Source organism: Emys orbicularis, chromosome 9 (assembly GCF_028017835.1).
Source record: "Emys orbicularis isolate rEmyOrb1 chromosome 9, rEmyOrb1.hap1, whole genome shotgun sequence".
Classification (NCBI taxonomy): domain Eukaryota; kingdom Metazoa; phylum Chordata; order Testudines; family Emydidae; genus Emys; species Emys orbicularis.
The window spans coordinates 106,305,487-106,330,796 of NC_088691.1; the positions used below are offsets into that span (position 1 = coordinate 106,305,487).

Consider the following 25,310-nt stretch of genomic DNA (forward strand, 5'->3'; position numbering starts at 1 on the left):
CCTGATTTTTTTTTTGGGGAGGGGGGGGGGGGATGCAGATACTTTCAGTCACAATGATTTATTTCAGACTGAGAACAAGAAAGAACAAAAATAAAGTCACAACGTTGCGAACACCAAGCATTCAAAAAACATGAGTCAGGTCCCGAAAAATCATGAGATTGTAATCAATAATACATTTTCAGTCCTTTTATTTGCCTTCTGGGTTGAGCCTTTAAGGTTCACATTCTCAAGCTTTTCTCTGCAATCATGAGGGCTCAAAATTTACATTTCGTTTTGTTTTTCAAAAGGAAGCTGAGATTCTCACCTACTCACCTCACTCCAGGAGCTGGGACTTGTAACAAACAAACAAACAAAGCTCTTGTGAGACTGATGATAAAGCTGAGAGTTAGCAACACTGAAATCTCCAGCGGAGAACACACAATGTGTCTCTCCCCTCTGTGACAGGCTGCATTGAATGGAACAAAAAACTGGCTCCCTGTCTCTGCAAACATCAGCTCTTAGAGAGGTAAAGGCGCAGTACACTGCAAACGAAGGCATAACAGTTCCAGAGCTGATACACTTATTATCCAGCGCTTATCAGATCTACCTGAACCCTTTGTGTCAGCTGCTGGACTAAAGATTTCATGGGAACAACTTCCTAGTGACAGCTTTGCAACTTCCTGCTAGGCCAGGACAACCGCGCTGACAGACTCGGTTTTAGTTTGGCACGTACCCTTCTGCTGTGAGCTGGAGCCCAGGACTACAGAGATGGGGACACACATCCAAAATCAGGAGATTAGGACAGTTTGCCAGACTTGTTCTGAAGTTCAAAGGAGAGCTGGAGTCAGTTGGGGATTCTGGGGAAGGTTCAGGTCAGTTATTGTAGCTGAACAAACTGTCCCATCCCCAGCCAACTACAGCTCCAGGCAGCAGGTTGGCCAGGCAGCATTTCAAAGAGGTGGCGGGTTTGTTGTTTGCCTTTGGGGGATCATTTAAAGGAAAAGGTGCTTGTTCTCTCTCTCCCTGCCGTTGTGTCAGGGGAAATTTCCCATCCAGGGGCGCACAGCGCTGTCTGCCAGCAAGTTCTGGTTTAGGACACCAGCACTCAAGCAGAAGACGAGGAACAGAACCCACTGCAGGAGGTAACAAGGAGAAAAACCTTGGGATAAAAGCATTCGCCTTGTCACCAGGTTAGTACAAGGCAGCAGCGGCATACAAGGACGACTTTAATATCAGAAATGAGGAAATTGAGGGGAGAGAGAGAGGAACTCAGAAATCCAAATATTGATCTGTCATGTAACACAGCGCAGGGGAAGTCAGACAGAATACAGAGCCCCGTGGGGTTTGCTGTGACCAGGGAGCTGCCCTGTGGCTCTTTGCATAATCCACACATCAAGTCTACCAGTAACAAGAAGGAAACCAAGACAATGAGCCCAAGCCCTCTAAAGTCAATGGGAGCAGGATCAAACCCTGTGTGCCTGGCCTGTCCCTTGGGAGCTCAATTGTCAGAGGCAAAGATGATGATCGGCTTTGTCAGAAACAGCCCAAATCGAGTGCACCAGGGCAATGCCAATACCTAGTTCTGGGCAGACGCCCACGAGCACCTATGGGCTGTCCCAGGCACATGAAGTTTAGAAATGAAGGAAAAAGAAAGCAGATAAAAATGGGCAAAGGCCCATCAGAGCCAAGTTCAGCACCAGCCTCCCTTGCTCCCGTGCTGTGTGGCATAAACCCAGGCTGAACCACATGCAGGACTCCCTCCATGTCCCATAGTCCCCAGGACCAACAGGGAAAAAAGTCCTTCAGACTCAGCTGTGGCAATGAGTTGAACGCTTTGCCTGTGGTAGAGAATCCCAGAGCGACCCAAAGTAATTTGTCCCAATAACTGCCCATTATTTTTGTGCCATCCCAGTCCATCCCTGGTGGATTATGCCAGGACTTCCAGAGTTGCTAGTCTCTATTTCCATCTCCTGCAGCCTTTTCCTCTCGCTGCTGCTAAGCGAAGTGCATGGTGCAGTGTAAAGCTACTGGATAAAGTCAGGAGCTGGAGCATCACAATTTCAGTAGCCCGTGGACAGGCAGGAACAAGGTCACTGGCTATTGTTTGGTGCCATCTAGCGACTCTTTGCAGAAAGCCCTGTCAGAAGATTTCCAGTCCCCGCACTGTCTTGTTTTCCCTTAGCACCTTTGCCCGTTTTCTCGGTGACGGGCTGTGCACACACCCTATGGGGCAGAGATTCCTTCTCCCTTCACACACTCCCAGTCTCCTCTCTCCCCTCCCGCAAGGCGCTGTCATTGTCACAGGAGACCCTGTCTGAGCGAAGCGAGCACTGGAGGCAGGGGAGCTGCCCGGTTGAGTCTGCTGCAGCAGCAGGGATGCCGGTGAATGGCACCAGCAGCCCCCTGGGTTCAGCCACCCTGCAAACAATGGGGGCGGGGTGAGGTGCACACACACAGCACCCACCAGAGGGACCCCATCACGGGGGGGGGAGGACGAGACACCCACCACGATGGCCAGCGTGAGGGTGGGCGCTGCAGGATAGGGCAGATGGACTCAATTCCCAGAGACCAAGATGGGCACAGCCATCCGCCCTTCTGGGACGCCCAGAGCCCTGCACCGGGCCTCCTGTGGGGGGGCCGTGTTTAAAGGGGCAGCAGTGTGCCCGAGCTGCCCAGGGTCCCTTGCAATCTAGGGCCTGGCTCTACTGACGGAGCAGGCCGGTGTCCGTGAGTGAGGCGCTGGGCACTGGGCTGCCCTTGTTAGTTACATGCCTGCAAATACTGCCGGGGGCCCTGTGCAAAGCCCACCTCGGCTGGTCTCCCCTCCGTCCAGCCTGTGTCAGTATCCCCTGCTGTGTGGGGGAGGTGGCTGGGGAGGGGAGGGGGAGCAGACGGCATTGGGGACAGGCTGGGGGAACTAGGGCTCCCCTGTGGGACTCAGGGTGCTCACCCGTCTCCGTTTAACTTGGTCTTTTCATCTGGCTGAACTCTGTGCCAGGACCCGCTGCCCCCCTCAGTGCCAGGCGACAGGGCTAGGGCAGCTGCACACAGCGGAGTGCCCCAGGATGGCATCACAGCTCATCCCGTCTCTCACACGTGGGAAGGGGGCCGGGGGCTCAGCTCATTTGCTCTTCGAGATGTTGGGCCGGATGATGAGCTGTTTGTTCACTGGCGCACCCAGCGGAGCCGCAGGAGGGGCAGTCACAAGGCAGCCGTAAAGACACCTACTTGTCACAACCCAAAGCGTCTTACGGCTAGCGATAGCCCCCATCCGTGGGGACTGAAGCCAGGACCTCCAACTCCACACACAGACCTCCACCTCCTCAGCTCAGGACCACAAGGCCCTGGGCTCCTGCTCCACTGACCACCCAGCCGTGAGTGTGAGGGGCTGTAATTGGGAAGCTGGAAGGCAGGGGAAAGCGCGTGGTGCCTTTGGCAAACATGGAAAGGGCTCTCACCGGCAGCAATGGGAACGGGGAGCAGCCGGCACCCCCGCAGCCCCAGTGCAAGAGCACGAACCATTCCCCGGGGGAGATGGGTGTAGAGAGCAGGGGCTGGAGGCCCATGTTAGTTACCTCCAAGGCCTTCCCGGGGAGAAGCCAGCTACGCAGAATCCTTGCCTGGGGCCCTGACAACATTTCTGAAAGACACGAATGGTGCTGGAAGCTGGGCTCACGACCGCTCAGTTTGCTGGTGAGGTACTTGGGTTCTGGGGTCTTGGCCCTTGGCCTGTCACTCCACACCTCGGCTTCTCTGTAGCTCACGACTCAGCCACCAGCCTCTGGGGCAACAGCCATGGCACTTGGCAGAACCTCCGGTTCTTTCTTCTGTACCCAGCCACTTCCCCCAACCTCGACTGTCTTAATCTTATCGCCAATGTGTCGGTTTGCACAAAGGGTGTTTCAGGAGTGCGGGACCTTGCAGCCTTTGGAATCGCATTGACATCATTTTTATGGTCCTGTGTAGACCCCCTGGTAGTCTTTGGGGGGGTCCATGCTCACTTTCACCCATGCTGTATCATTTGCACTTAAGGGCTTGGCAGGAGAGAAGGAAAAGGAAACCAGGTGCATTGCACTGAAAAACAAGACGTTTCGAAATGTTAATTATGAAGAAAAATTAAATCCGTTCCTCTCTCTTCCCAGTTTAGAATCCATGAGATCATTGGCTTATATTGGGCATTAAAACAATGATTTTGTCTGGCTCCAGATTCAGAGGTACCAGAAGTAGTGCTGGAGGTTACCCCCTTGGTTTGTGTGACTTACGTGCCAGGGGGACAGAGAGGGGGTCCAGAACAGGAAGGGCAACCAGCAGGAGAGTTCAAGATCAAGTCTCGCTCTAGGACAGACTAGTGCTTCCCTGCTAGAACCACAGCTGGGTAACCCGCACCACCATTACACCAGCTCAGCTCCTGGCCCAGACAGCGCTCCTTTCGAGAAAGCCTATATCTGCATGAACGTCCGTTCACGAACAGGGAGCAGTGGCGCGACAGACAGCCAGGGGCCCTGCTTGCAGAACCTGGGGTGGAAGGTGTCCACCCCGCCCCTCCCTGACAAACACATCTCCTTGGGAGGAGTTGGAACTCAATCAGGCTGCTGACAAGGGAGCTTCAGTTGCTCTGCAGTATTTGTTAATTTCCTCACGATTTCATGAGCCGGTCCTAACTGAGATCAAATCCAGGGTCATTTACCTGCAGGCCACAATGCCCCTCCCCTCCCCCCGGGATCTGGGGGTGTACACACGTTGTGACCCTTTCACTCCAGGTACTGCGGAACGAGGGGTCAAGTGGCGGGTTTGGTGTAAAGGATTTGATTTAAATGAGGCCTCGGAAGCGCCCTAGTAACGCAGCGTCGGCAGGGTGTGGAGAACAGGCTGGGCCAAGGGACTCTTGGCTGGCATGTGCCCTGTGCACATGGCTCTCAGGAGGTGGGATTGCTGCATGTGTGAACGTACCCGAGCTAGCTAGAGCAAAGCCAGATCCAGTAACAACCCAGGGAAGCCGCAGCAGCCTGGGCGGGTGCATGGGCTAGCGCCCCTCCTGCCCGGGACCCCGGGCACGTACCCGAGCAACCAACGCCCACGCCGCTGCGGCTTCACTGCTGCTGTTACTCAAGCTGGCTTTGCTCTAGCTAGATGGGGTAGGTGTCCATGTGCTGCATGGTGTGGACACACAGTGGTCACTGAGCAACCACCAGTACCCGCGTCTCGGAGCGCTCCTCTGCGTGGGGCAGTTACCCCAGCCGAAGGGAGGGCATGAATTTAAACCGACATCCTTACAGCAGCACGCCGCGTGGGGACGCTCATTCTGCTATAAATGGCTTTTTCCAGTTCATCTGAGGTCGCTTTGGAAGGGCTTTAAGCTAGGCCAGAACATGTCACTCCTGTGCAGGATGAGAGGGTCCCGTCCCCCCCCGGGCGTTATGTCGGGCAGAACGAGAGGGTCCCCCCCGGGCGTTACGTCGGGCAGGATGAGAGGGTCCCCCCCCTCCCCCGGGCGTTACGTCGGGCAGGATGAGAGGGTCTCCCCCCGGGCGTTACGTCGGGCAGAACGAGAGGGTCCCCCCCGGGCGTTACGTCCCTGTCTCTGCAGCAGTTTAACTCTAGCGGTACAATTATAACTTCCCATGCAGAGCGGCCATGAGCGACAGGGCCCCCCATGGAGTCTGCAGCCCTGGCTGGCGGGCACAGCACCAGCACCAGCTCCTCCCGGCTGCTCGGAGGGCAGTGGTGTCTGTCCACCAGACAGCTCCCTGCTCGCCGCACTGCCCTCCTGGCGGGGCAGCCTGGAGCCGAGAAGGAACTGGGGGAGGCGCACAACATGGGGTGAGTGTAAACACAGGTTTTCCTCTAGCCAGAGCTTGCAGGCTTCCCGCCCGTCTGCGGAAGAGGTTGTTCGGGGTCCTGGGGGCCCATGTCTCTACAGACGATCATCTTTGTCTCCATTTCAGCGGCGCCCCCTGCTTTTGGCCACGAGATGGCGCTGCAGCACAGGCCTCTGAATAACCTTCCTCTCCGGCGTGTAGCCAGGTGGGGTTATTCTGGAGTCACTAGTGGAGTTTTCAATTCACAACCTGCCTTAATCCGAATTGACTTTCTGGTGCAGACCAGCCCTCACGGCGGGAGGGATCCGGATGGCAGGGGCACACTCACCACATGCTAGGGCAGGGCTTGAGGCTGCAAGGGGCTGGGGCAGCAGCCAGGAAACTGGGAACAGTAGAGCAATAAAGCGCAGTTAGGTTCATCAGTAACTGACCTGCCTACAGCTTGCACAGCCAGGCTCGGGGGGCTGGAAACGGCCCGGGGGCTCAGCCAGGCTCGGGGGGCTGGAAACGGCCCGGGGGCACAGCCAGGCTCGGGGGGCTGGAAACGGCCCGGGGGCTCAGCCAGGCTCGGGGGGCTGGAAACGGCCCGGGGGCTCAGCCAGGCTCGGGGGGCTGGAAACGGCCCGGGGGCACAGCCAGGCTCGGGGGGCTGGAAACGGCCCGGGGGCTCAGCCAGGCTCGGGGGGGAGCAGCCGCACAGGAGAGCAGGGGACACAATCTCCTCTCGGTGCAGTGCAGTGGGACCCCAGTGCCAGACTCTGGGCCCGCAGGGCCGGACAGCACAGAACTGCCCAAGAGAAACAAGGTTTGTATCTACTTTACTCTTTCGAAAAATCCCTCCCTGCGAATGTGGCGCCACCGCAGTGAATGGGACCGGGGCCCCGGCGACCGGCGAGCTCCTTGCACAGCGTGGGCAGCGGCAGTGCACAATCCGGCCCTGGAGGAGCCCGTGCTACGGTCACCGAGTGAGCTCCGTCCCTGTCCCCTTTCGGCAGCACGTGGGCATGGACGGAGCAGCTCCCTTCACACCAGCCACCAGGTGGTAACAGCATCGGAGCCGGGGAGCTGCCGGTGAAAGGGTTTATAACCCCTCACCAGCCCCCTGCCCAACCACCCTCTGCCCTTTCCCGCTGGGTATTGGCGACCCTGCGCTCAGAGGTGTGACTGCAGCGGGGGTAGCTTTCCCTGGGCTACTGCAGCTAGACAGAGCAGCGGCGACGCGCCAGCTGGACACGCCCAGCTGGGGCCTGCACCCCTGGATGGACAGTGCTGGGTTTAGCGTGCTAGCGCGGGTAAAGCTGGCAGGGTACGTCTAGCTGAGCTGCAGTCACACCTTGGATTGATTGCAGGGTAGAGACACCCTCCGGGGCCGGGTTAGGCAGCCAGTGCCGTGCAGTAAAAACAGGGGCAGGGGGGTGGTTATTATTTGTATTAGCTTAGTGCCCAAGAGAGCCAGCCAGGGCCCAGGGTGTTAGGCGCTGTACAAGCCCTGCCCCAGAGAGCCTGTCGTTTTTACTGCTGAATTAAACAAAGCCCTGTGCAGCGGGGGGACCCCGTGTCGTCCAGGCCAGCCATGCAGGCAGATGCCCTCCCCCGGGATGATTGTACAAGGAATGCACTGACACGTGCACTCGTTCATTCCACACGGATAAATTGCTTTGGTGTCCTCTGCTCCCCAGCCACAGCCGCGGGCGGGACCTCAGCGAGGGACGTCACCAAGCGGGGGGTGAGGGGCAGGGACAGTTCTGCGCTACGTTTATGACATGGTAGAAGAGCATCACCCACCTGGCCAGACACGGCACAGCACACCAGCCCTCACCAGACCGACGCTCAGGGGAGACTGAATGGCAAAGCAGGTGACTAGCTGGAGGCCTTGGCACAGGGCTGGCTGTCACTGGGTCCCGGCCTCACGTGACTGCTGTCACGTCCATCCCAAGCCTGCGCACAGATAAACGGGGAGAGCCTCTGGGTGTGCAGCCCACTCCAGGAATGTACAGCGAAGCCTCCATTCCGGAGATGGGAAGTCACTGTCACAATACGGCAATCTGCTCTGCGTACCCCCAATACTCCTCCCCCGCCCCTGTGACGCTGGCAGACCATGCCAAGGCCTGAAAACTTACAAAGTCCTAGCTGGAAACAGACTTGCTTGCCTGTGCGTTAGCATGATCAGACTAGGGATTGGCTGTGAAGTTGGTAGACTTCACGAAATGCTTGTAGGATGCAGCACGTCTTGCTCTCCCTTAGAACCTCGCTAGCCCATGGGGTAGCTCTGTTGCTGGTCGGTTGTAAACCTCTGGCATTGTGTAACTCACCACACTGGAGAAGCAGCATTAGTTAGGTAAAGTCTCAGCCTGCGGAAGGCCAATGAGGTCTTGTTAGCATCAAAGGCGAGAGGCCCCGTGGAGTGGAGTCCTCACTCCCTCCAGCAAGGAGAGACCTGGGCATGAACTCATCCCAGGGGCGAGGACTCTGGAGGGGAGGGGATAAAATCCCTGTCAGGAAGAAACTGAATCTCTTTGATGCTGTCTGAACTCGGAGGGGCAAAGAGTCCTAGACATAAGCAGAGAGATGCCCTGCTGCATGGCCAGGGTCAGCCCTAGGATACCGTTTGAACTGCCAGATTACTACAACCCCGTCACCTTTCGAATCGGAGGCTTCGGCGACACTGCCAGCTCCTGTCGGTTTAACGATGTCGCTGTGATTCCCCCCAGTGCAGACCGTACTATGTGGATAAGAAAGCTTCTCCCGGCATCACAGCTACCAACTCTCGGGAGGTGGCGTAACTACGCCCATGGGAGACGTTCTCCTATCAGCACAGGTAGCGTCTTCACTAAGTGCTACAGCGGCACAGCAAGTGTAGACAAGCCCACAGACTGACACTCACTGGTGTATATACGCCTGTCGCTTTAACCTGTAATTAACTCTCTTCTTCCTTTATCCTAGTTAGTTTGTTACAGGACTGGCTACCAGTGCTGTCTTTGGTGTGAGGTCGACGATACAAATTGACCTGGGGTAAGTGAATGGTCTTTTGGGACTGGGAGCAACCTGAATATGGTATCATCCTTGGTATGAGTGACTATTTATCCCCGAGTGCCCAAGGGGACTGTCTGGTAAGACGGTTACACTGCTCCAGGTGTTCACTGTACTGGGCTGGTGACACCGAATTGTAGAACATGCAGCCAGTCTGGGGTCTTGGCTTTCAGCCTGCGGCAAGCTTGGTGCAAACAGTCGTGAACCGCTCCAGACAGCATGACCCACACACACACTCCAGCATCCCAGCTGGAGACCGGGGCCTGATTTCCAGACGCGCTGAGCAGAAGAGAGGAGGATTGCTTATTGAACCCCCTGCCCCGTCTCTGTGCCCCCCTGCCCCTTTGCTCTGTCCTTAGTCCCTGCTGGGTTACGGCTGCTATAGACCATACATACCCTGGCGCCTTGGGCCTGGCTATTCAATAACTCACTCCCAACTGACACCCGCGGAAGTGAGGTCAGAATCAGGCCCCTCCTGCTGGTATGTCTGAGGGACACCCTGGATAGCTGCAGCCCTGCATGTATTTATCTTGGTGGCCGCCAGGACGGGGGATGCAGCGTCACCCTGGGAGCAGCTGCACGTTCTTTACTGTGGGAAACTTTGAACTAGGAATAGCATTTAATGAAACCTGAGCTACAGCCAATACATAGAGATGCCCGTAAACCCGTACCAACGCCTCGCTCTCAGACAGCGCCTCGGGGACAATAAACGCACAGAGCAGGGGAGAAATGAGATGAACAATAACAACCCATCACTTCGGTTGTGACGTTTAATGGCACCAGCCCATTGGGGAGAGCTCCGGCCTAGGGCTCAGAACGGGGGGGGTGAGAAACACCCTCTTCCTCCCTTGCTGCCCCTCCTGGCTTGGCACGGATGGTGACCCGGACCCTCACTGTGCCACAGCTGGAATTCAAGACCCAGTCGCTATCGTAGGCCAGTCCCTGGCCAGTCGAGTCCCCTTGTGGAGGGAGATTGACAGTTAACCGGTGGCATGCGGCTGTGTCACAGGCGAGCTGCACGGTGCCTTCGGGGTCACTGTAGGTGCACGGGGCCCGGGCTGGCTCTGCCTCTCCCGGGGACAAGGAGGAGTCTGCCGGGCCCGGAGCAGCCAGACACACCAGTTGCTCTTGAGGTAAAGCTGGGAGCGCCCATCCCTTTAAGCGGTCAGGGCTTGCGCAGAAGGTCTGAGAGTTCAGGGGCGCAGACCAATTCCGGATCCAGCTGGCGAGAGAGGCCAGCCGGCAGTCGCACACCCAGGGGTTGTCCTTCAGGGCCACGCCGAGCAGGTAGTCATTGGAGTCAAAGATCCCCTCGGGCAGTGCCTGCAGGCGGTTCCCGGCCAGATCCAGCACCTCTAGGCTGAGGAGGTTGTGGAAGGTGTCCCCCGCAAGGGCGGTGAGGTTGTTGTGGTCCAGCTGCAGCGTGGTGAGGCTGGAGAGGTCTCTGAAGGCCCCCGCGGGCAGGTGAGTGAGCTGATTGTGCGAGAACACGATGGTCCGCACCTGGAACAGGTTGCTGAAGATCCCCTCAGGGATGGTCTCCAGCCGGTTGGAGGCGGCGAAGAGCTGGCCCAGCTTGGGCGTGCCCCGGAGCAGGCCGGCGGGGAGCGCAGAGAGGCGGTTGCCCTCCAGGTTTAGAACGTCCAGGTTCGGCAGGCAGGAGAAGGTGCAGGGGCGCAGGCTGGTGAGGGCGTTGTGCTGGAGCTCCAGTCTCTGCAGGCGGGAGAGCCCGGAGAAGGCTCCCGGGGGCAGATCCGCCAGCGCGTTCCTATCCAGGGAGAGCTCTTCGAGGCTCCTCAGGGGCCGGAAGATGCCGAGCGGGAGGCGGGTGAGGCTGATGTCGCTCAGCTTCAGCACTTGGAGCAGGGCGAGCGGGTCGAACAGCCGGTCGGGCACCTGGGCCATGGGGTTGTGAGACAGGTCGAGCACCCTCAGCCCCCTCAGCGGGGAAAAGACCTTGGGGGGCAGGGTCTCTATCTTGTTCCCTTGCAAGTGAAGCGCTTCCAGGCTGGGCATGCAGTTGAAGAGCTCTGGCTCCAGGCCTCGGAGGGCGCTGAAGGTGAGGAAGAGATTGCGCAGCTCCAGCAGGCTGCCGAAGGCCTCGCTGCTCAGGGCTGACAAATTGCTACCTGAGACCTCGAGCTCGGCGAGGCTGGGCTGCCCCCCAAAGGCGCCCGCTTCCAGGGCCAGGCTTGGGTTGTTAAGGAAAACCAGCCTGGTGAGGCTGCTGCAGTTGCTGAAGGCCCCACTCTCGACAGTGGTGAGGGAGGTCTCCACGAAGAAGAGCTGAGTGGCATTGCCCGGCAGGCCCTCGGGGATGCCCCAGATCTCCGCCCCGGAGCAGAACACCTTTGTTCCGTCGTAGCACTGGCAGGGGGGCGGGCAGGCCTGGGCAAACCTGCCCAGCAGCAGGCCCTGGAGACACAGCAGCAGGGGTCTGGGAAACATCATCCTGCGCTAGAGAAAAACACACAGGTCAGTAGCCCCAGCCCAGCCCCTTCCCAGATGGACTGGAGAAGTCACAGAAAGCGGGAGCTGGCCAGAGGCTGCAGCATTTCCTTTAAGGCAAAGGTTGCTCTGAGTGACAGCTGAGGTCGGCTGTTCTCAGCTCTGCCACCGTGGGGCAGGGCAGGCTCCCAGGCATCGCCACAGGCTCCCCACGGTACAGCCATGAGCAATGCCTCATCCCCAACAATCCCTGCCTCTGGGGATCGACTGGCTTCACCCCAAAAACTTCTCCCTGCAGCTCCGCAGGGAGCCTCCCCCCGACCTGGCAGCCACTGGGTGCCCAGCCCCTGCATGTGGCCCCAAGTCGCAATCCTGCACACCCGCCCGCCCCCCACTGCAGGCAGCTCCCTCCAGCCGGGTGGGGGAGGGGCAGGATTTGGGGGACAGGCGGGAATCCCGATAGAGCCGCTGGGAAGTGACATGCGAGGCAGGTTAGGTCCCCCCCGGCTACGCAGCGGCAGGAGCACAGGCCCGAGGCAGGGGCAGGAGCAAGCCAAGGTTCTAGTCCCCGTTCTGCCCCGGAGCCGTCGCGAGGCCTTTCCCAAGCAGTTTGGGGGGGCTGCAGTTGGGCGTGTGATCCCAGAGGAAGTGCCCCGTTCTCAGCCCTGCCTCAGTATTTCGCAGGGAGCTCTGAGCCGCCCACACAACTGGTGCCGTCAAAGTCAAAGTCTTCTTTGGCTCATCACCTTTAAGTGAAGCAGCCGGCGCCCATGTGTGTCCATAAGGGCTGTGATTGAGTGCCCAGGGCCCCCCCCCAGATCTGCCCCTCTCCTCAAAGCAGAGGGGTTTGTCTCTGCCACGTCTCCTTGGCCCCTGCTCACGCAGTGTTTGTTATTAGACCCATGTGCTGGGCTGGGAGCAGAACCACATCCGGGCTTTGTGCCAGGAAGGGGGAAGGATCCCTCAGGCCTCTTGCTGCGAGGGCCAGACGCTGCGCTCGGCGACACCGGGGGAATTCCTGGCGAGTGACGCTGAGTCAGCAGCAGCCTCACACCAGGGGAACAGCGCCGGCCGGCCCCACAAGTGTGCGTTTCCCACTGACGTTTGAAATCAGCGGTGAGGAGGGATTAGGCCTCACGGCTAGTTAACGTGCGTGTGTGGGGAGCAGGAGGGATTCAGAGGGGCGAAAGTAAACGTCCAGCTGGGGTTTATTACCACGTCTGAGGAGGACACAGTGAGACACTTGATACGTTTATGAATATACCTGTTCTGCGACAAGGCGCCTGTCGCTCTTACGTACATAACTGCATTACCCGACCCTTAGTAAAAGGGACGTTCTGTAGAATGGGTCTACACTAGAGTGTCTAACGAAAGTTCAGGGGCAGTGAGCCAGATCCTCAGCAGGTGTACATGAGCCCCAGTGACTAATGGAGAGATGCCAACCTAGGCTGGATGAACCTCTGCCCCATTAGGGCTGGTTTTCTGTAAATGGGTCTCCAGGCATCGCACACATTCAGTGATGCACCTGCTTTATGTCAGTACCATTCTGTCTGCATTTGGAAATTTCTGGTTTGCGGGTGTACAAGGCACTTGTTTTGCCATGCGTGTGCATAAATCAGGGATTTAGAACACACGTGTAGCAGTGTGCGTGCACACGTCTGCACACCCAGGTAGGCAGGTACAGCCAGAATCAGGGAGGTCTGTCACAGAAGCGATACGCTCGATGGATTTTTGTAAAGTGTTCTGTGCAAACCTTCCATTTACAAGTCACACTTCAGCATCAAACATTTAGTGAGATTGTAGGGGGGTGTCTGTGCAGAGGCAAAGTGGCCTAACTTTGTATGTGCACTGCCAGGAGTGCAAGCACAATGCTCTGATTTGCACATACATCTGGCAGGTTAACTAGCGGTATCGACACGTCTGTCCAGTAGTACGTGTGAAATACCCCTGCACTCTTGTAGCTCAGGGCTACAATACCCAGCCAGAAAGAGGGCTGCTCACACTTACATCTATAGAAACCAGTTAACATTTCAGACAAACCCACCAACCATGTCACATTTTCCCCAACGTGCAAATACATGGTGGGCTTTGAGTTTTGCACAACCCTTGCTATCAGATGAACCTTTGTTCCCTTTCCCAGACCACACTGGGTGAGCTGAATAGCTGCAGCCAACATTGGGTGATCTTTTACTTTCCCGATGGAATCAGACAGCGACAGAGATTTCAGACCCCTCAAGCAATGAGTCGCCTCCAGAACCCAGCTGTTATCTGCAGTATCCCAAAGCATGCACGAGTCCACGGACAAGATATCTGGCCAACTTCTGCTCTCCACGGTACTGCTGTCAACCTGGAGTGACACCCCTGGTTTTACTAGGGAGACTCTGGATTGACACCAGGGCAACAGAGCTGGATTTGACCCACCCTTTTTAGCTCTACTACCCATGCAGCTTTTCATGCAAAGCCAAAAGCAGCTGCAAAAGTCCCCGTTCCTGCCAACAAACCCAGGGTCCCAAGCACCTGAGAGGAATGACAATGCAGACACCTACCGTCCAACCAAGCCAGGCAGCGGGCGTGATTCCGCCGTTTCCTCGCAGGAGGAATTTGCCCCGTCAAACGGCAGCATGTTTACTGCAAGGGACACGGAGGCAGCTGACCGAGCACTTTCAGCCTGGGTGGGGCCAGTGATTTCTGCTTCACATCAACAACATCCTGTATCCTGAGAGTGCTCTGAAAAGACTCAGCGCGTCGGCGTGAGCAGAGAGAAACGCCTTGCTTCTCAGTAAACTAAACCACTGACCAGCTCCCCCAAAACAAAGGTACTTTCCATGAGGGGGAACAGCTTCTGGAACACCCAGCATCAGCCCTTTCTAAAAATATTAGAATGCAGCCAGCCACGCTTTTCAATTCCCCCTCGACTTTCACGAAGCTCACTCAAGAATGGGCCTAGCAAAGTGGGTAGAATATACAAATCTGATGCTTATGGGGCGCCTTTCATTCAGGAGGATCTCAAAACTTTTTACAAACTGCCTGCATGGTAAAGGGATCTCTCTCTCACCCACCCCTGTAAAGCAGCCACCACTGGGGGGAAGGCAGCAGCTGCTTGACACAAGAACACCACCCAAAGCTTTTAGGGGAAGAAGTGACCAGTAACTTCTCCTGTTGCTACCAAAGGGGAAATGAGAGGGATGCAGAATGTGACCGTTAGAGACAGAAATCCAGATGCAAACTGCAACCCCCACACCCCCCCTCCCCCCCCACACACACTTTGGGGAAGCTTGAATCCAGCCCACACCCCAATTTCTCTGTTAAGGCCTTTTAAACAACTGCACAGCTCGGCCCCATCGACATCAAACCGCACAGCTCGGCCCCGTCCCTAGCTATTAGGAATTGGCCAGGAACTAGCACGAACACTGATGAGTTTGCAGAACGTTCCACGGGATTAATAAACCACAAGGGTTTGAGGGTTTGGTTTTACATCTCATCCGAAAGGCATCCCCCGTCCAGCAGCGCAGCCCCCAGCGCCAGGCTGGGCACACTGTCAGAGTTCAGACAGACAACCACCATCTCCCGATCAGCCAGCACTGCTTCCTGCAGCCCTCAGGACCCCCGGCTAGCCTCACATCCAGCCCCCAGGCTTGCTTGGCGTGGGAGAGCAAAGATCTTGGCCAGCTGTGATATGGCCAGAGAGACACCCTGTTCCCCAGGCCCTGTCAGTGAGTCCTCGCTCAAAGGACCCCCTTCAAGGGCCAAGAAAAAACAGTTGCCTAAGCTACCAGGGCTAGAGTTGTATTTAGTAAATCTGGGGGGTCGCTTGCGGGGAGACGGTCACATACCTGAGGAAGTTGTCTGGTAAGGGCGGTTCTTGTATAGGTGTCACCAGCTGGCTGGATGCCCGGAGCTGCTGCTGTACAAAACGTATTTTTTTCAGTTCCTTCTGTCACAGTCACATCCTACCCTAGCCATCAGGAACTGGCTTTCTAAAGCCAGACTAAGCCCCCGGCTGCGTTGGGTTGTTTAAGTGCCTCTTAGCTCCTGCGCTCTGCGGGGTGAGACCGGGCCATGGAAGGTGGGAAGCGTCTCTTGCTGTAGAAGCAGAAAAAGAAAAACCAGATTCAGCACTTTGTCAGCTGAGTTAACGTGAAGCAACCGCTTCCTCTCAGCTGTGCTGGGCTCCATGTAATTTCTGCCCTGTGGTGAAACCCCCTGCCGCCACTTAACACGCATAACCATTCAGTTCCCAGGTCTAACTAAACGCCCAAGAGGAGCAGTGCGGTGAGTCCCCGCTCGCTCACGCTGCTGTGAGTCAACTGGAGCACCACTGCCGTCGAGGGCACTACTCCAGCGCAACACTGGTGCGAGCAAAAGGGGATGAGATTCTCCATCGGGACTGGCACGGAGTTCTCTGACCCATTTCGAGACAGGCCTACCCCACAGCTAGCACATGGCACTGGCTCCCAGTGAGCTAGAAATGCCCAGATCCTTCTCCCTGGGTCAGCCAAGCCCACGCACCTGAGTCTTGTCGCACTAATCGCCTCCTCCACCGGTGTCAGGATGCTGCGGCAATTCCCAGCTGGCGCCAGTGGCCAGGGGGTTACTCTGAGCTCAGCCGCCGGAGCTGTGTGTTCCGCACTCTTGGCTAAGGACCAGAAGATAACTCCAAACTTGACGGTCGCGCCAGGTTATTCGTACGTGCAGGCGAAGGCCCCAACCACTCTGGGAGTGACACGGCCACTCACCGCGCCAATAGGAGAGGGTGTCGCACCTACCGGGCAGGGCTGGAACCGAACGGGCACAGGGCACGTTCACGTGCTTGCAGGTGGCTTTGCACAGCCAAATGTGTGCCTCTGAATAAAACCTGAAGGGAAGGTGCTGTGGCAGGAATCACCGCGGGAGGCGGGCCATACAGAGCTACAGGGCTCTTTACAGGCCTCAGTGGCTGGACGTTCACCCGCTCCCTGTCAGTGCCCTAGCGCTTCCAGGGGTGCCCATGGCTAGTCTTGTGTCAGTGTCAGGGCAAGCAAACCCAGGGGTGGGGTCCCTGCTTACGCTTAATAAAGACATTCCCCCTCTCTTACACCAGTTTTTCTCCCCAGAGACCTGTGCTGACCCCACTGTGTGAGTGAGGAGGAGGAGGTGGGGGGGGGGGGAGAGCAAATCTGGCTTCCAATAGGCACCATCAGCACACGGTCTCCTCCAGCCAGTGCCCTCCTGCTGGCACAGAGCCAGGGCAGGACGGCCACCAGCAGTGTAGGGTTTGCTGTGGCACGAGGGGCAGGGCCTGCAAGCAGCCAGCGCAACCCCAAAGATGGCCAGGACAGCTGGGACATGGCCTGATGCCCACCCTGCAGCCTCAGCCGGCAGAGCCCCTGGGGAGGCCTGGCTGAGCACAGGGCTGCCTGCAGCAATGGATGGGCTGGGGGGGACAGCGGTGGGCGTGCTGTCTGCCAGGGGTGAAACCCGCTGGACACAGCAGGCCTTGCTGACCCTGGGGGAGGCAGATCCAGCCTGGTGTCCGCTCTGCCACGGCACCTCCATATCTGCCCCTCTGGGCTCGCTTTTCCCAGTCGGCTGCCTCCGACGTGGCCACACGGGATGCAGCTGCCCCACCGTCCCGGGGGCCAATCGGGGCAGACACCGCAGGGAGAGACCAGGGCTCAGCACTCCAGAGGAGAAGCAATTGAGTCACCTGACTGGATACAGTATTTCTGGACCTTAAAAGTGTATCGAGCAAAGCATCACCTAACCCCTGGTGACGTGCTACCCCTACCTGTCAGTGCACGCCGTCTGCACAGCTGGAGGGTAAAGACGTGTGTGTGTGTGTATGCTGGAAGTCTGTTCTTTACATAGGTTTGGAGGCAGTGGATATGCCAGCCTGCCCTAGACAATGGAACGGTGTTTCGTCTGCCTGTGTCTCCCCTGTAAATTGAGCACAGAGACAATGGAAGGACATTTACATCTAAGGTAAACAGTGATTAAAACACCTGGAGAAACAAATTCCCCAGCCCGAGCGGGACACAGCCTGGCATCTGCACAAGCAGCAGGGGAGAAGCCGTTATCAAGGGCCTACCTCTCCAAGAGTCACTGGGCACTGAAAGGACGGAGAGGGAACCCCTCAGTCGCCATGGGGACAGCACCCTGGGAGTGGTGGATGCAGGGCCAGGAAATGCTGGTGGCCGGATGGCAGCGAGGCAGCTGCGGAGGGACGATTGTAGCTTGCTACAGACAGACACTGAAGGGCCTGTTTGATTTTGTTTGTAACCATTTGCAGTTTCTATTATCTCTGTTTAGTATCACATCAATCTCTGAGCTTTATTAATGAACGTACTAGCTGTTCTCTCAGCCGTCTCCGTGCTGGTCTGGTGAAGTAACAAGTGAGTCCGCAGGGAGCCGAACGGGCTGGCGTGTGTACGGTCTCTCCGGAGACAGCAGCCGTGGGTCATTTCTGTGGGGCGCCTGGCAGAGAGACCGGACTCTGCAGAGAGGCAGCTCGGGAACTGGGTTCACTGAGTGTTACCAGCCAGGCTTAGTCTGCCAGAGTCCTGAGGTGGAGGGGCGGACAGACGGGTGTGGCAGGACGCTGACACGCAGGCGAAGTCCCAGCAAAGCTCACCCTTGCGGAGGCAGAGGCAACACAGCGGCTTACGGGTCTGGGTGTCCTAGCAGAGCGTCACACCTATCCTGGGTGGAGGGCAGTGAGGGGAACCCTGACCCTTGTCCCCAGCTCACTGCCAATGCTTTCCAGTTAGCCCACCCTCCCGGCCAGAATTTTAGCCATAATTAGGGTTTGAAACTAAAAGGGGGGAGGGCGGGGGAGGGAATCTGGCTTTGAAACAAAAATCACTGCTCAGGCCAGGGCATGTCTGTTGGACAAATTGCAGCAGAGCAGGCCCCAGCCTGGGCAGCTATGCGCCGCGCACTACAGGGAGCGACCGTGTCACTCGGACAGCGGCAATAGACACGCAAAGATCGCTGTGGTCAGTACGCTAGCCGGGGGGGGAAGTACGCAGCCCTGGAGAAGACCACCAGCACCAGGAAGTGAGAGTTACATGGACGCGGGAAGGAAGGATGAGGTGCTCCTAACGTTGCTGACCAGAGCAGGGCCAAGGGCTACGAACACGAGGAGGAGCTCCAGCACCGCAGGCGGATGACAGGACAGGCGAAGGGCTTTGGTTTGAGGTCTGTGAAATAAAGAGGATGTGCTGGCAGCGCTCAGCCAGAGCACGAGGGGGAGAGACTGAGCCAGGCCCGGGCTGGGGAGAAGCCGTGCCAAGGAGTGGGTGGCGTGCTTGGCATGGAAAGGGAGCCCAGCTGATGGTGCCATGCCATTGGCTGAAAGGTCGTGCCCAGCCCCGCTCTGGGGCAGTGCCAGCCATCAGCCTGGGCGCTTTACCAGCATTGGGCAGATTTTCTTGCCACTCCCAATTCCGGCGGAGTAAACGCCCACTGCAGACACAGCGCATGTCAGAGCCTTCCGCCCGGAGGGGCAGAGTCTGGCCTCAGTGACTCAGGTGTAAATCCGGCGTGAGTGCAGTAAGGTCTGTGGGGTTACCGTGGATTTACAGCCGGCATCACCAGGGTCACGCTCTGGCCCTTGCTTTCTAAACAATGGGCCTGGAGGTTTTGTTTTACCACTGTACACCGACCCCCCCCAGCTCTCCCGAGTACATCAGAGGAGCCTCTGACCAAGAGAGCCAGGGAGCTGTTGGACCCGCTCAGTCACCGTGTGCTTCGGAGGGTGGGGTAGATGCAGCTGCCTGGGGCCTCACGGCAGGCGGCTCCCAGAGTCCGGTGTCTGGAGGAGTGAGAGGAGATGTTAGTGACCAGACAGAGGGGAGTTTGGTTGGGTCAGTGATATTTTATTGTCACTTATTCTTCATATTGCTGTAGCACTTAGGAACCCCAGCCCTGGGCCAGGACCCATTGTGCAAGGTGCTGTACAAACGCAGAGCAAACAGAGGGTCCCTGCCCCACAGGGCTCACACTCTAAGTATTGGCCAAGAGACAACAGGTGGATACAGACAGGTCAATGGGGAAGCACAAGGAGACGATGGGCGGGGGGGTCGGCTCGGGAGTGGGGAGATGGCTCTAGCCGTGGTAGGTGAGGATTCCAGCCCATACTGGAAATGGGGGGATGACAGCAGGGGGGGTGTTGTGCCCTAGCGATCGGGGGAGAGGCAGACACTGGGCACTACTGTGGGGGTCAGAGTTATGGGTGGTGAGAGGTGAAAAAACAGGAAGGTCCATGCTCCATAACGAACAGCATGCAGTGCGGGAGCACAGGGACCCCACCCCCGCTGACTGCACGGCAGACACGCACCGATCCAGCCCAGACCTTGGGCCGCAGCGTTTCCGGGGCACCAGGCGTTCGGATTTTGCCCGGTTTTTCCTGAGTTTCCATGCAGTATAATTGTTTGCCTGAATTGGGCTGATTGGTTCTGCGAGCGGCTCGCGGGTACGGAGTCTGATTCTACGGCCAGCTCTGTCCCAGGGCTGACGGGAGCGGGAGCTAGGGAGGGCCGGGGCACCCCCACGGACCCACACTGCCATGACACACCTGTGTCACGGCTGGGCACGAGCCCCAGCAGAGTCAGTGTGCGGCTCTGGGGACCCCGCGCCCAGCTGGCCTGGGTGCGGAGCCGCCACTGCCTGCCCTGTCCCGACAGCAGGGCCATGGCCATCGGATCCCTGCGCATGTGGCGCTGGGGTGGGGGGAGCTCAGAGGCCCGGCAGAGCGTCAGGCCGGCCCTGCTCCTCGCAGGCCCCTAGCCCTTCCCCAGCAGAGCCCTGGACCCTCGCAGGCGACGGAGCTGGGACAGCGAGAGGGACGAAGGGCCAGGGACTGACTGCGCCAACTCCTCCTCACGCGCCCACGGCTCTGCCGCAGAGCTGCTGGGGGGAGCCAGCGTCTGGTGCCTCTGGCCTATGTCCAAGGCCCCAGGCTGACCCCACTACACAGCGCATAGGGGGAGCTGTGCCACTCATGGGATGGCAGGCCATGGAGAGCCCATGGGGGGGGGGGGCTACTTCCTGTGTGCCTAGGCTGGGCCCATGGGGGCACCCACAGGGGCCACAGTGATGCAGTGGGGACAACAGGCCTCAGGCTCTGCCTACAGGGCAGGGTGAGGAGGTTTGGGTCAGTCTGTGAGGAAGGCAATTTAGCCCCAGTCACTATAGTTGATGTAAGGCCTGCTGGTAGCGTATGGACTGAAATCCTCCCCCCTCCCAGCCCTACACCCACTTGCCGTGCCCTGAGGGGGTGGGACACGGGGGGCTCTGCAGTGCCAACGCAATCCGCACAGAGCTTCACGGTGTCCAGCCTATGCTTTGTTCTGCCCCTTCCTTTGCATCAGGACCACCTGGCTCCTCTTCCTGCAGCTGTAGGCTACCAGCCCCACCAGCGTGCAGAGCACAGCCAGGCAGCCCAGCGTGATGACAGCGACCACCACCCCGCTCTGAGTGCGAGTCAGGCCCCACAGCCCCCTCTGGGTGACGCCAGGGACGGCCGGTGGCCTGGTCAGGGACCCACTTTCCGTCCCTGCGCTTGGCTGGTTGGCCAGCGAGGGGCTGAAGGGTGTTGGTGGAACTTTCTCCTGAGCCTGGTCGGATGGATGGGCGTAGGGTGACGTTTCTGGGTGACCAAAGGAGGTGGGGTTTGGCCCGTATGTCGGGGCCCCAGAAGGGGTCTCCGGGGAGAAGTGCCCCTCATCAAATGATACAACTGGGGCACCCCTCACGAGGAGCGGCAGGGCGCACACGGGCCGGCTGTCCCCCACCTTCAGCTGATTGACTCGGAGCCAGTTCTTCAGCGCCAGGATGCTGGCGTCACAACGCCAGGGGTTGTCGTGCAGCTTCACGTGGCGCAGCTGGGCCAGAGGATCGAGGAGGCCTGCGGGGAGGTTCTCCAGGGAGTTGTTCTGCAGCTGGAGGCTCAGCAGCCCAGTGGCGTTCTGGAACAGGTCCCCCGGCAGGGCCCGCAGCCGGTTGTTCTGCAGGGAGATGTTCTGCAGCTTGGGCAGGCCCTGCAAGAGCGCTCCGTCCAAGGTGCGCAGAGCGTTGGTGTGCAGAGACAGCTCCAGGAGCTCGCTCAGGCCCTGGAAGGCAAAGGTGGAGATGGTGTGGATCTGGTTCCTGCTCAGAACCAGCAGCTGCAGCTGGGTGAGGTTGCTGAAGACGAAGTCTGGCAGGGTGGTGAGCTGGTTATCATAGAGCCACAGCTCGCTCAGCTTGGGCATGGGCCCAAAGGCCCCAGGGGCGATGTTTCGCACCGCGTTCCCATGGAGCGTCAGCTTGGAGAGCTCGGGCAGGTGCAGGAAGACCCCCGGGGGCAGAGCTGCTATCACGTTGTTGGACAGGAAGAGCTTCTGCAATTGGCCATTGTGCGCGAAGAGCCCGGCCGACAGGCGCCTGATCTGGTTCTGGTGCAGCCCCAGCTCCTGCAGCTCCCGGAGCCTGTCGAAGGCGCCCGCAGGGATCTCACGGAGCTGGTTCTCGTACAGCCGGAGCACCTGCAGCCTCGGCAGCCTCCGCAAGGCCTTGGCCGGGAGGGCGGCGATGCTGTTCTTGGCCAGGTTGAGCTTGGTGAGGCTGGGCAGCCGGTCGAACACCCCCTCCGGGAGGGAATGCAGGTTGTTCCCGTGCAGCTGCAGCTCTTTGAGGTTGCTGAGCTGGGCAAAGTGGGAGGGCTGAATGTGCAGGATCTGGTTGCCCGACAGCAGCAGCGATTCGAGTTTCCCCAAGGTTTGGAAGAGCTCCACGGGCAGTTCTTGCAGCTTATTGCTGGACAGGCTGAGGTAGCGCAGGGCAGCCAGGCCCTGGAAGGCTCTGGGGCTGATCCGAGACAGGTCGTTCTTCTCAATTCTCAGCGCAATCAGCATGGAGACGTTGCCGAAGGGAGTGTCCCCCAGCTCAGCGATGCGGGTGTTGATTATCTGCAGGCTCATGGCGTTGGCGGGGATGGGGCTGGGAAGTTGCGTGATCTCTGCTCCTGAGCACACCACTTGGGCTGATTTGGAGCACTGACATTCCTCAGGACACTGTCCAAGCGCCAAGCGAAGGACTTGAAACCCCACGAGCAGCGGGACCCAGCCTGTCAGCGCCATGGGGCCTGGAAGCAAAACAAACAGAGAGCATTCAACGGCCATGCTTTCCCATCAGCTGCACGAACGTCAGGCGGTCGCTAGGGCCATCAATCACCTCACCAGAGACCGGCTCTTACAGCACGAGGGCTGCAGCAGTGTATTGGGCTTACCGTACAATACACAGAACAGGCCGAGGAAACCCGAGACCAGCTGGGGAACCAGCGTTCAAGCAGAGATGCCCTGCACTGGCTGGGTAGATTAGAAGCCACCAGCATCTGGGTGACACACACAGAGCCCCCAGAGACACATTTATACTAGCAAGGAGTGAGAAGTCCCTAGCGGCTATAGAGCACGTGGCCTCAGGGGCTGCAGGGCTCTACAGACATGGGCCTTGTTACCCCCACTTTGCAGAGGGGGCCTGAGGGGTGGAGAGGGGATGTGACTGGCACAAGGGCCCAGCAGGTCTGTGGGAGCGCTGGGGTTAAAGCTCAGATCCACTGGTGCCCAGTCCTGGCTCTAACCACTAGAACACGCTACCTCCTTTATTAACATCTTTGGGCTCCAGCTGCAGCTGCCCCGCCCGTGACCTGCCCCCACCTCCCCGTGTGCGCCGGGACGACAAGGCAGACGACATTGCGACAGGGAGCTCTCCCACTACCGCTGCGGCTGGAACAGGGCCTTTGGGGCGAGGATGCTCCAGATTCCCCGTTCCCAGGGTGGCAACGCGCCGGGAGCCCCTCGCCTGCAGCGAGGGCCAGCCACACACCTTCACACCTGGGTTCAGTGGGAGGATGCTAATAGACACATGGCAGCTGTCACTTGGGAACAGATCAATAGCCCTCTAGCCCTGGAGCTGCTGGCAGTGGCCAATGACCGATGCTTCCACAGGAAGTACAAAATCCACACGATGCACCTGGACTGAGCAGTGCTGCTCTGTGGGAGTTGTAGCACCCAGAGGCCTAGCTGCCTGGGAACGGGGCCAGAGGATCCTGGCTTGGCTCTGTGGTACAGATTTTGTACACGTTACTAAAGCCAGTTACAGTTCCTTCCCGAGCCAGCCCCTTTCCCTGGAGAAGATTCGGGCTGGAGGGCTTGACCACCCCACTGAGGCTGCACAGACCTCCCACCCAAGCAAGGGATGGGAACGGGATCTCGGAGCGTCAGCCTGGACAAACAAAGGGCAGACTGGAACAAACTGGGAGCAAAGCCAAAAGTGTCTCACACGCAGCCCGGCAGCCCCTGCACCCACCACAGCTCTTAGAATCGTTCACAGACTTTTCGCAGCAAGAGTAAAAACTGCTCTGCTCCTGCGTAGCCCCCAGGGGCTGCGAGCGTGGCTTCCTGTGCTCCAGCAGAGCAGCATTCGTGAGCTGTTCCAGCTGGAACCAGCGTTGGAGTGTCTCCAGAGCAGAGCCCAGTGGAAAACTCAAACCAGCAGTTCCTGGCATCCAGTCAGGGTTTAGAAATTCAACCAAAACCCAGGGCAATTAGGTGAGCAAAGCTGCTAACAATAATACTGGGCTGTTATGCAGCACCCTCCCTCTTCGAACTGTTAGTGGAGCTGAACTAATTACATCCACTGCACGTGCAAGAATAATAGGCGTTAATTGCACTGTCCCGCAGGTTCCCCACTGCAATGAGCCTACGGCTTCCTCTGCCACCACAGCATCTCTGTGGTACTTGCCGCTGGGGAGGAGCGGTGCTGAGCCTGCGTGCTTGATGGCAATAACCGGAGGTGGTCAGGCTGATGGCTGGAAACTCTGAGCCCTGGTGTTTGCAGGGCTGCCGAGCAGGCATAGTTCCACCCTGAGCTGGGCTTTGGACGGTTTACGAGCCCCAGGAACTGCAGCGACTCCGGCCACTGCACATTCACTGCTCACTAGTCAGCCCCACTGGCTCACTGCGCAGGGTGCACGGAGCCCAGGGGATCTTTCGCAGACGCATCGCAGCTCTGCTGCATGCCGGGACAGGCACCTCCAGGCGCCGGGCAGCCCTGGCCGGGGCGAGTTGTGACTCATGTTAAGGGCCAGGCTCTTTGGAACCATCGCTAACGGTCCCAGAAAGCAGCTCTTTGTTCAGGGGTAGCCCTTTGGGGAGACAAAGGAAACGCCTTGGGTGCAAGTTCTTTGGCTTGCCCTGTGGGCCTGGTGGCCGGTGGCCCTGGGCCGTGGGAGGGAGCCTGCTGACGGATTGCCAGGATGCTCTCCGGGCCAGGCCAGCGAAAGGCAAGAGGTACTGGCCCCCTGCCAACTCTGGAGCTGCCTCTTGGGGTCAGGAGCACAGGGGCCCTAGAGCCATTTTCAGAATGGGGCCTGGCTCTGGCTCGCAGGCCGACTACCCAGGAGCTGGGCCGTCCCCAGGGTCTGCAGCGTCCCCAAACCTTACTGACACGGCAGCAGCAGCGAGGGCTGCCAGAGAGAGTTCCCCGGGAAGGCCAGCATGGGCCTCGCTGGAGGGGAAACCTCGGTGCTGGCTGGACCCTGGTGTGGGGGGACGGCCTGGCTCCTTCCTGGGGGGGAGTGCGGAGATGGGGCTGTGGGGCCGTCCTGCCTGTGCAGGGCGGGTGGGGATGAAACACACAATGGGGGCACCTGGCTTCTGAACCCACAAGGAGCAGGACATGCCCCTTCCCCCACCATACCGCACCCCCAGCGAGGGGCTGAGCAGTGAGCCCAAACTGGCAGACACATGCCCTGAGCAGGAGGGCACAACCGCCCCCCCCAATACACACACAGGGGTCCCAGCACGGGCTCAGCGGCTCCAGAAGGGCCGTCCATAGTGGAGAGCTGCCCTTTCACTTCTGTCTGTTCGAGATCTAGTGGCCAGCCCTGGAGTGCAGCTCGGATGGGAAAATCCTCCCAGATGCGGCCCATTCCCAAAGAGCCACACCCATGAGACAGGCTAAAGCGTCCAGCTGGCGTTCTGGAGGGGGCGGGCCGGCCACGGCTCACCCAGG

The 25,310-nt window shown here is 58.6% G+C and overlaps 2 protein-coding genes across 2 annotated transcripts; both read right to left on the reverse strand.

The window, feature by feature from the left end:
* Positions 1-9,632: 9,632 nt before the first annotated feature.
* On the reverse strand, positions 9,633-11,279 carry CPN2 (carboxypeptidase N subunit 2). The gene has a single exon (XM_065410235.1). It carries the CDS (start codon positions 11,277-11,279, stop codon positions 9,633-9,635), a length of 1,647 nt encoding a protein of 548 aa, XP_065266307.1.
* A 9,314-nt stretch (positions 11,280-20,593) lies between these two features.
* LRRC15 (leucine rich repeat containing 15) lies at positions 20,594-22,381 on the reverse strand. The gene has a single exon (XM_065411274.1). The coding sequence runs from the start codon at positions 22,373-22,375 to the stop codon at positions 20,594-20,596; it is 1,782 nt and encodes a 593-aa protein (XP_065267346.1). The 5' UTR covers positions 22,376-22,381.
* Between the last annotated feature and the right edge of the window lie 2,929 nt (positions 22,382-25,310).

Excerpts from the sequence above, each read along its gene's own strand:
- CPN2 (XM_065410235.1), bottom strand. The coding sequence starts at position 11,279 with ATGATGTTTCCCAGACCCCTGCTGCTGTGTCTCCAGGGCCTGCTGCTG.
- LRRC15 (XM_065411274.1), bottom strand. The coding sequence starts at position 22,375 with ATGGCGCTGACAGGCTGGGTCCCGCTGCTCGTGGGGTTTCAAGTCCTT.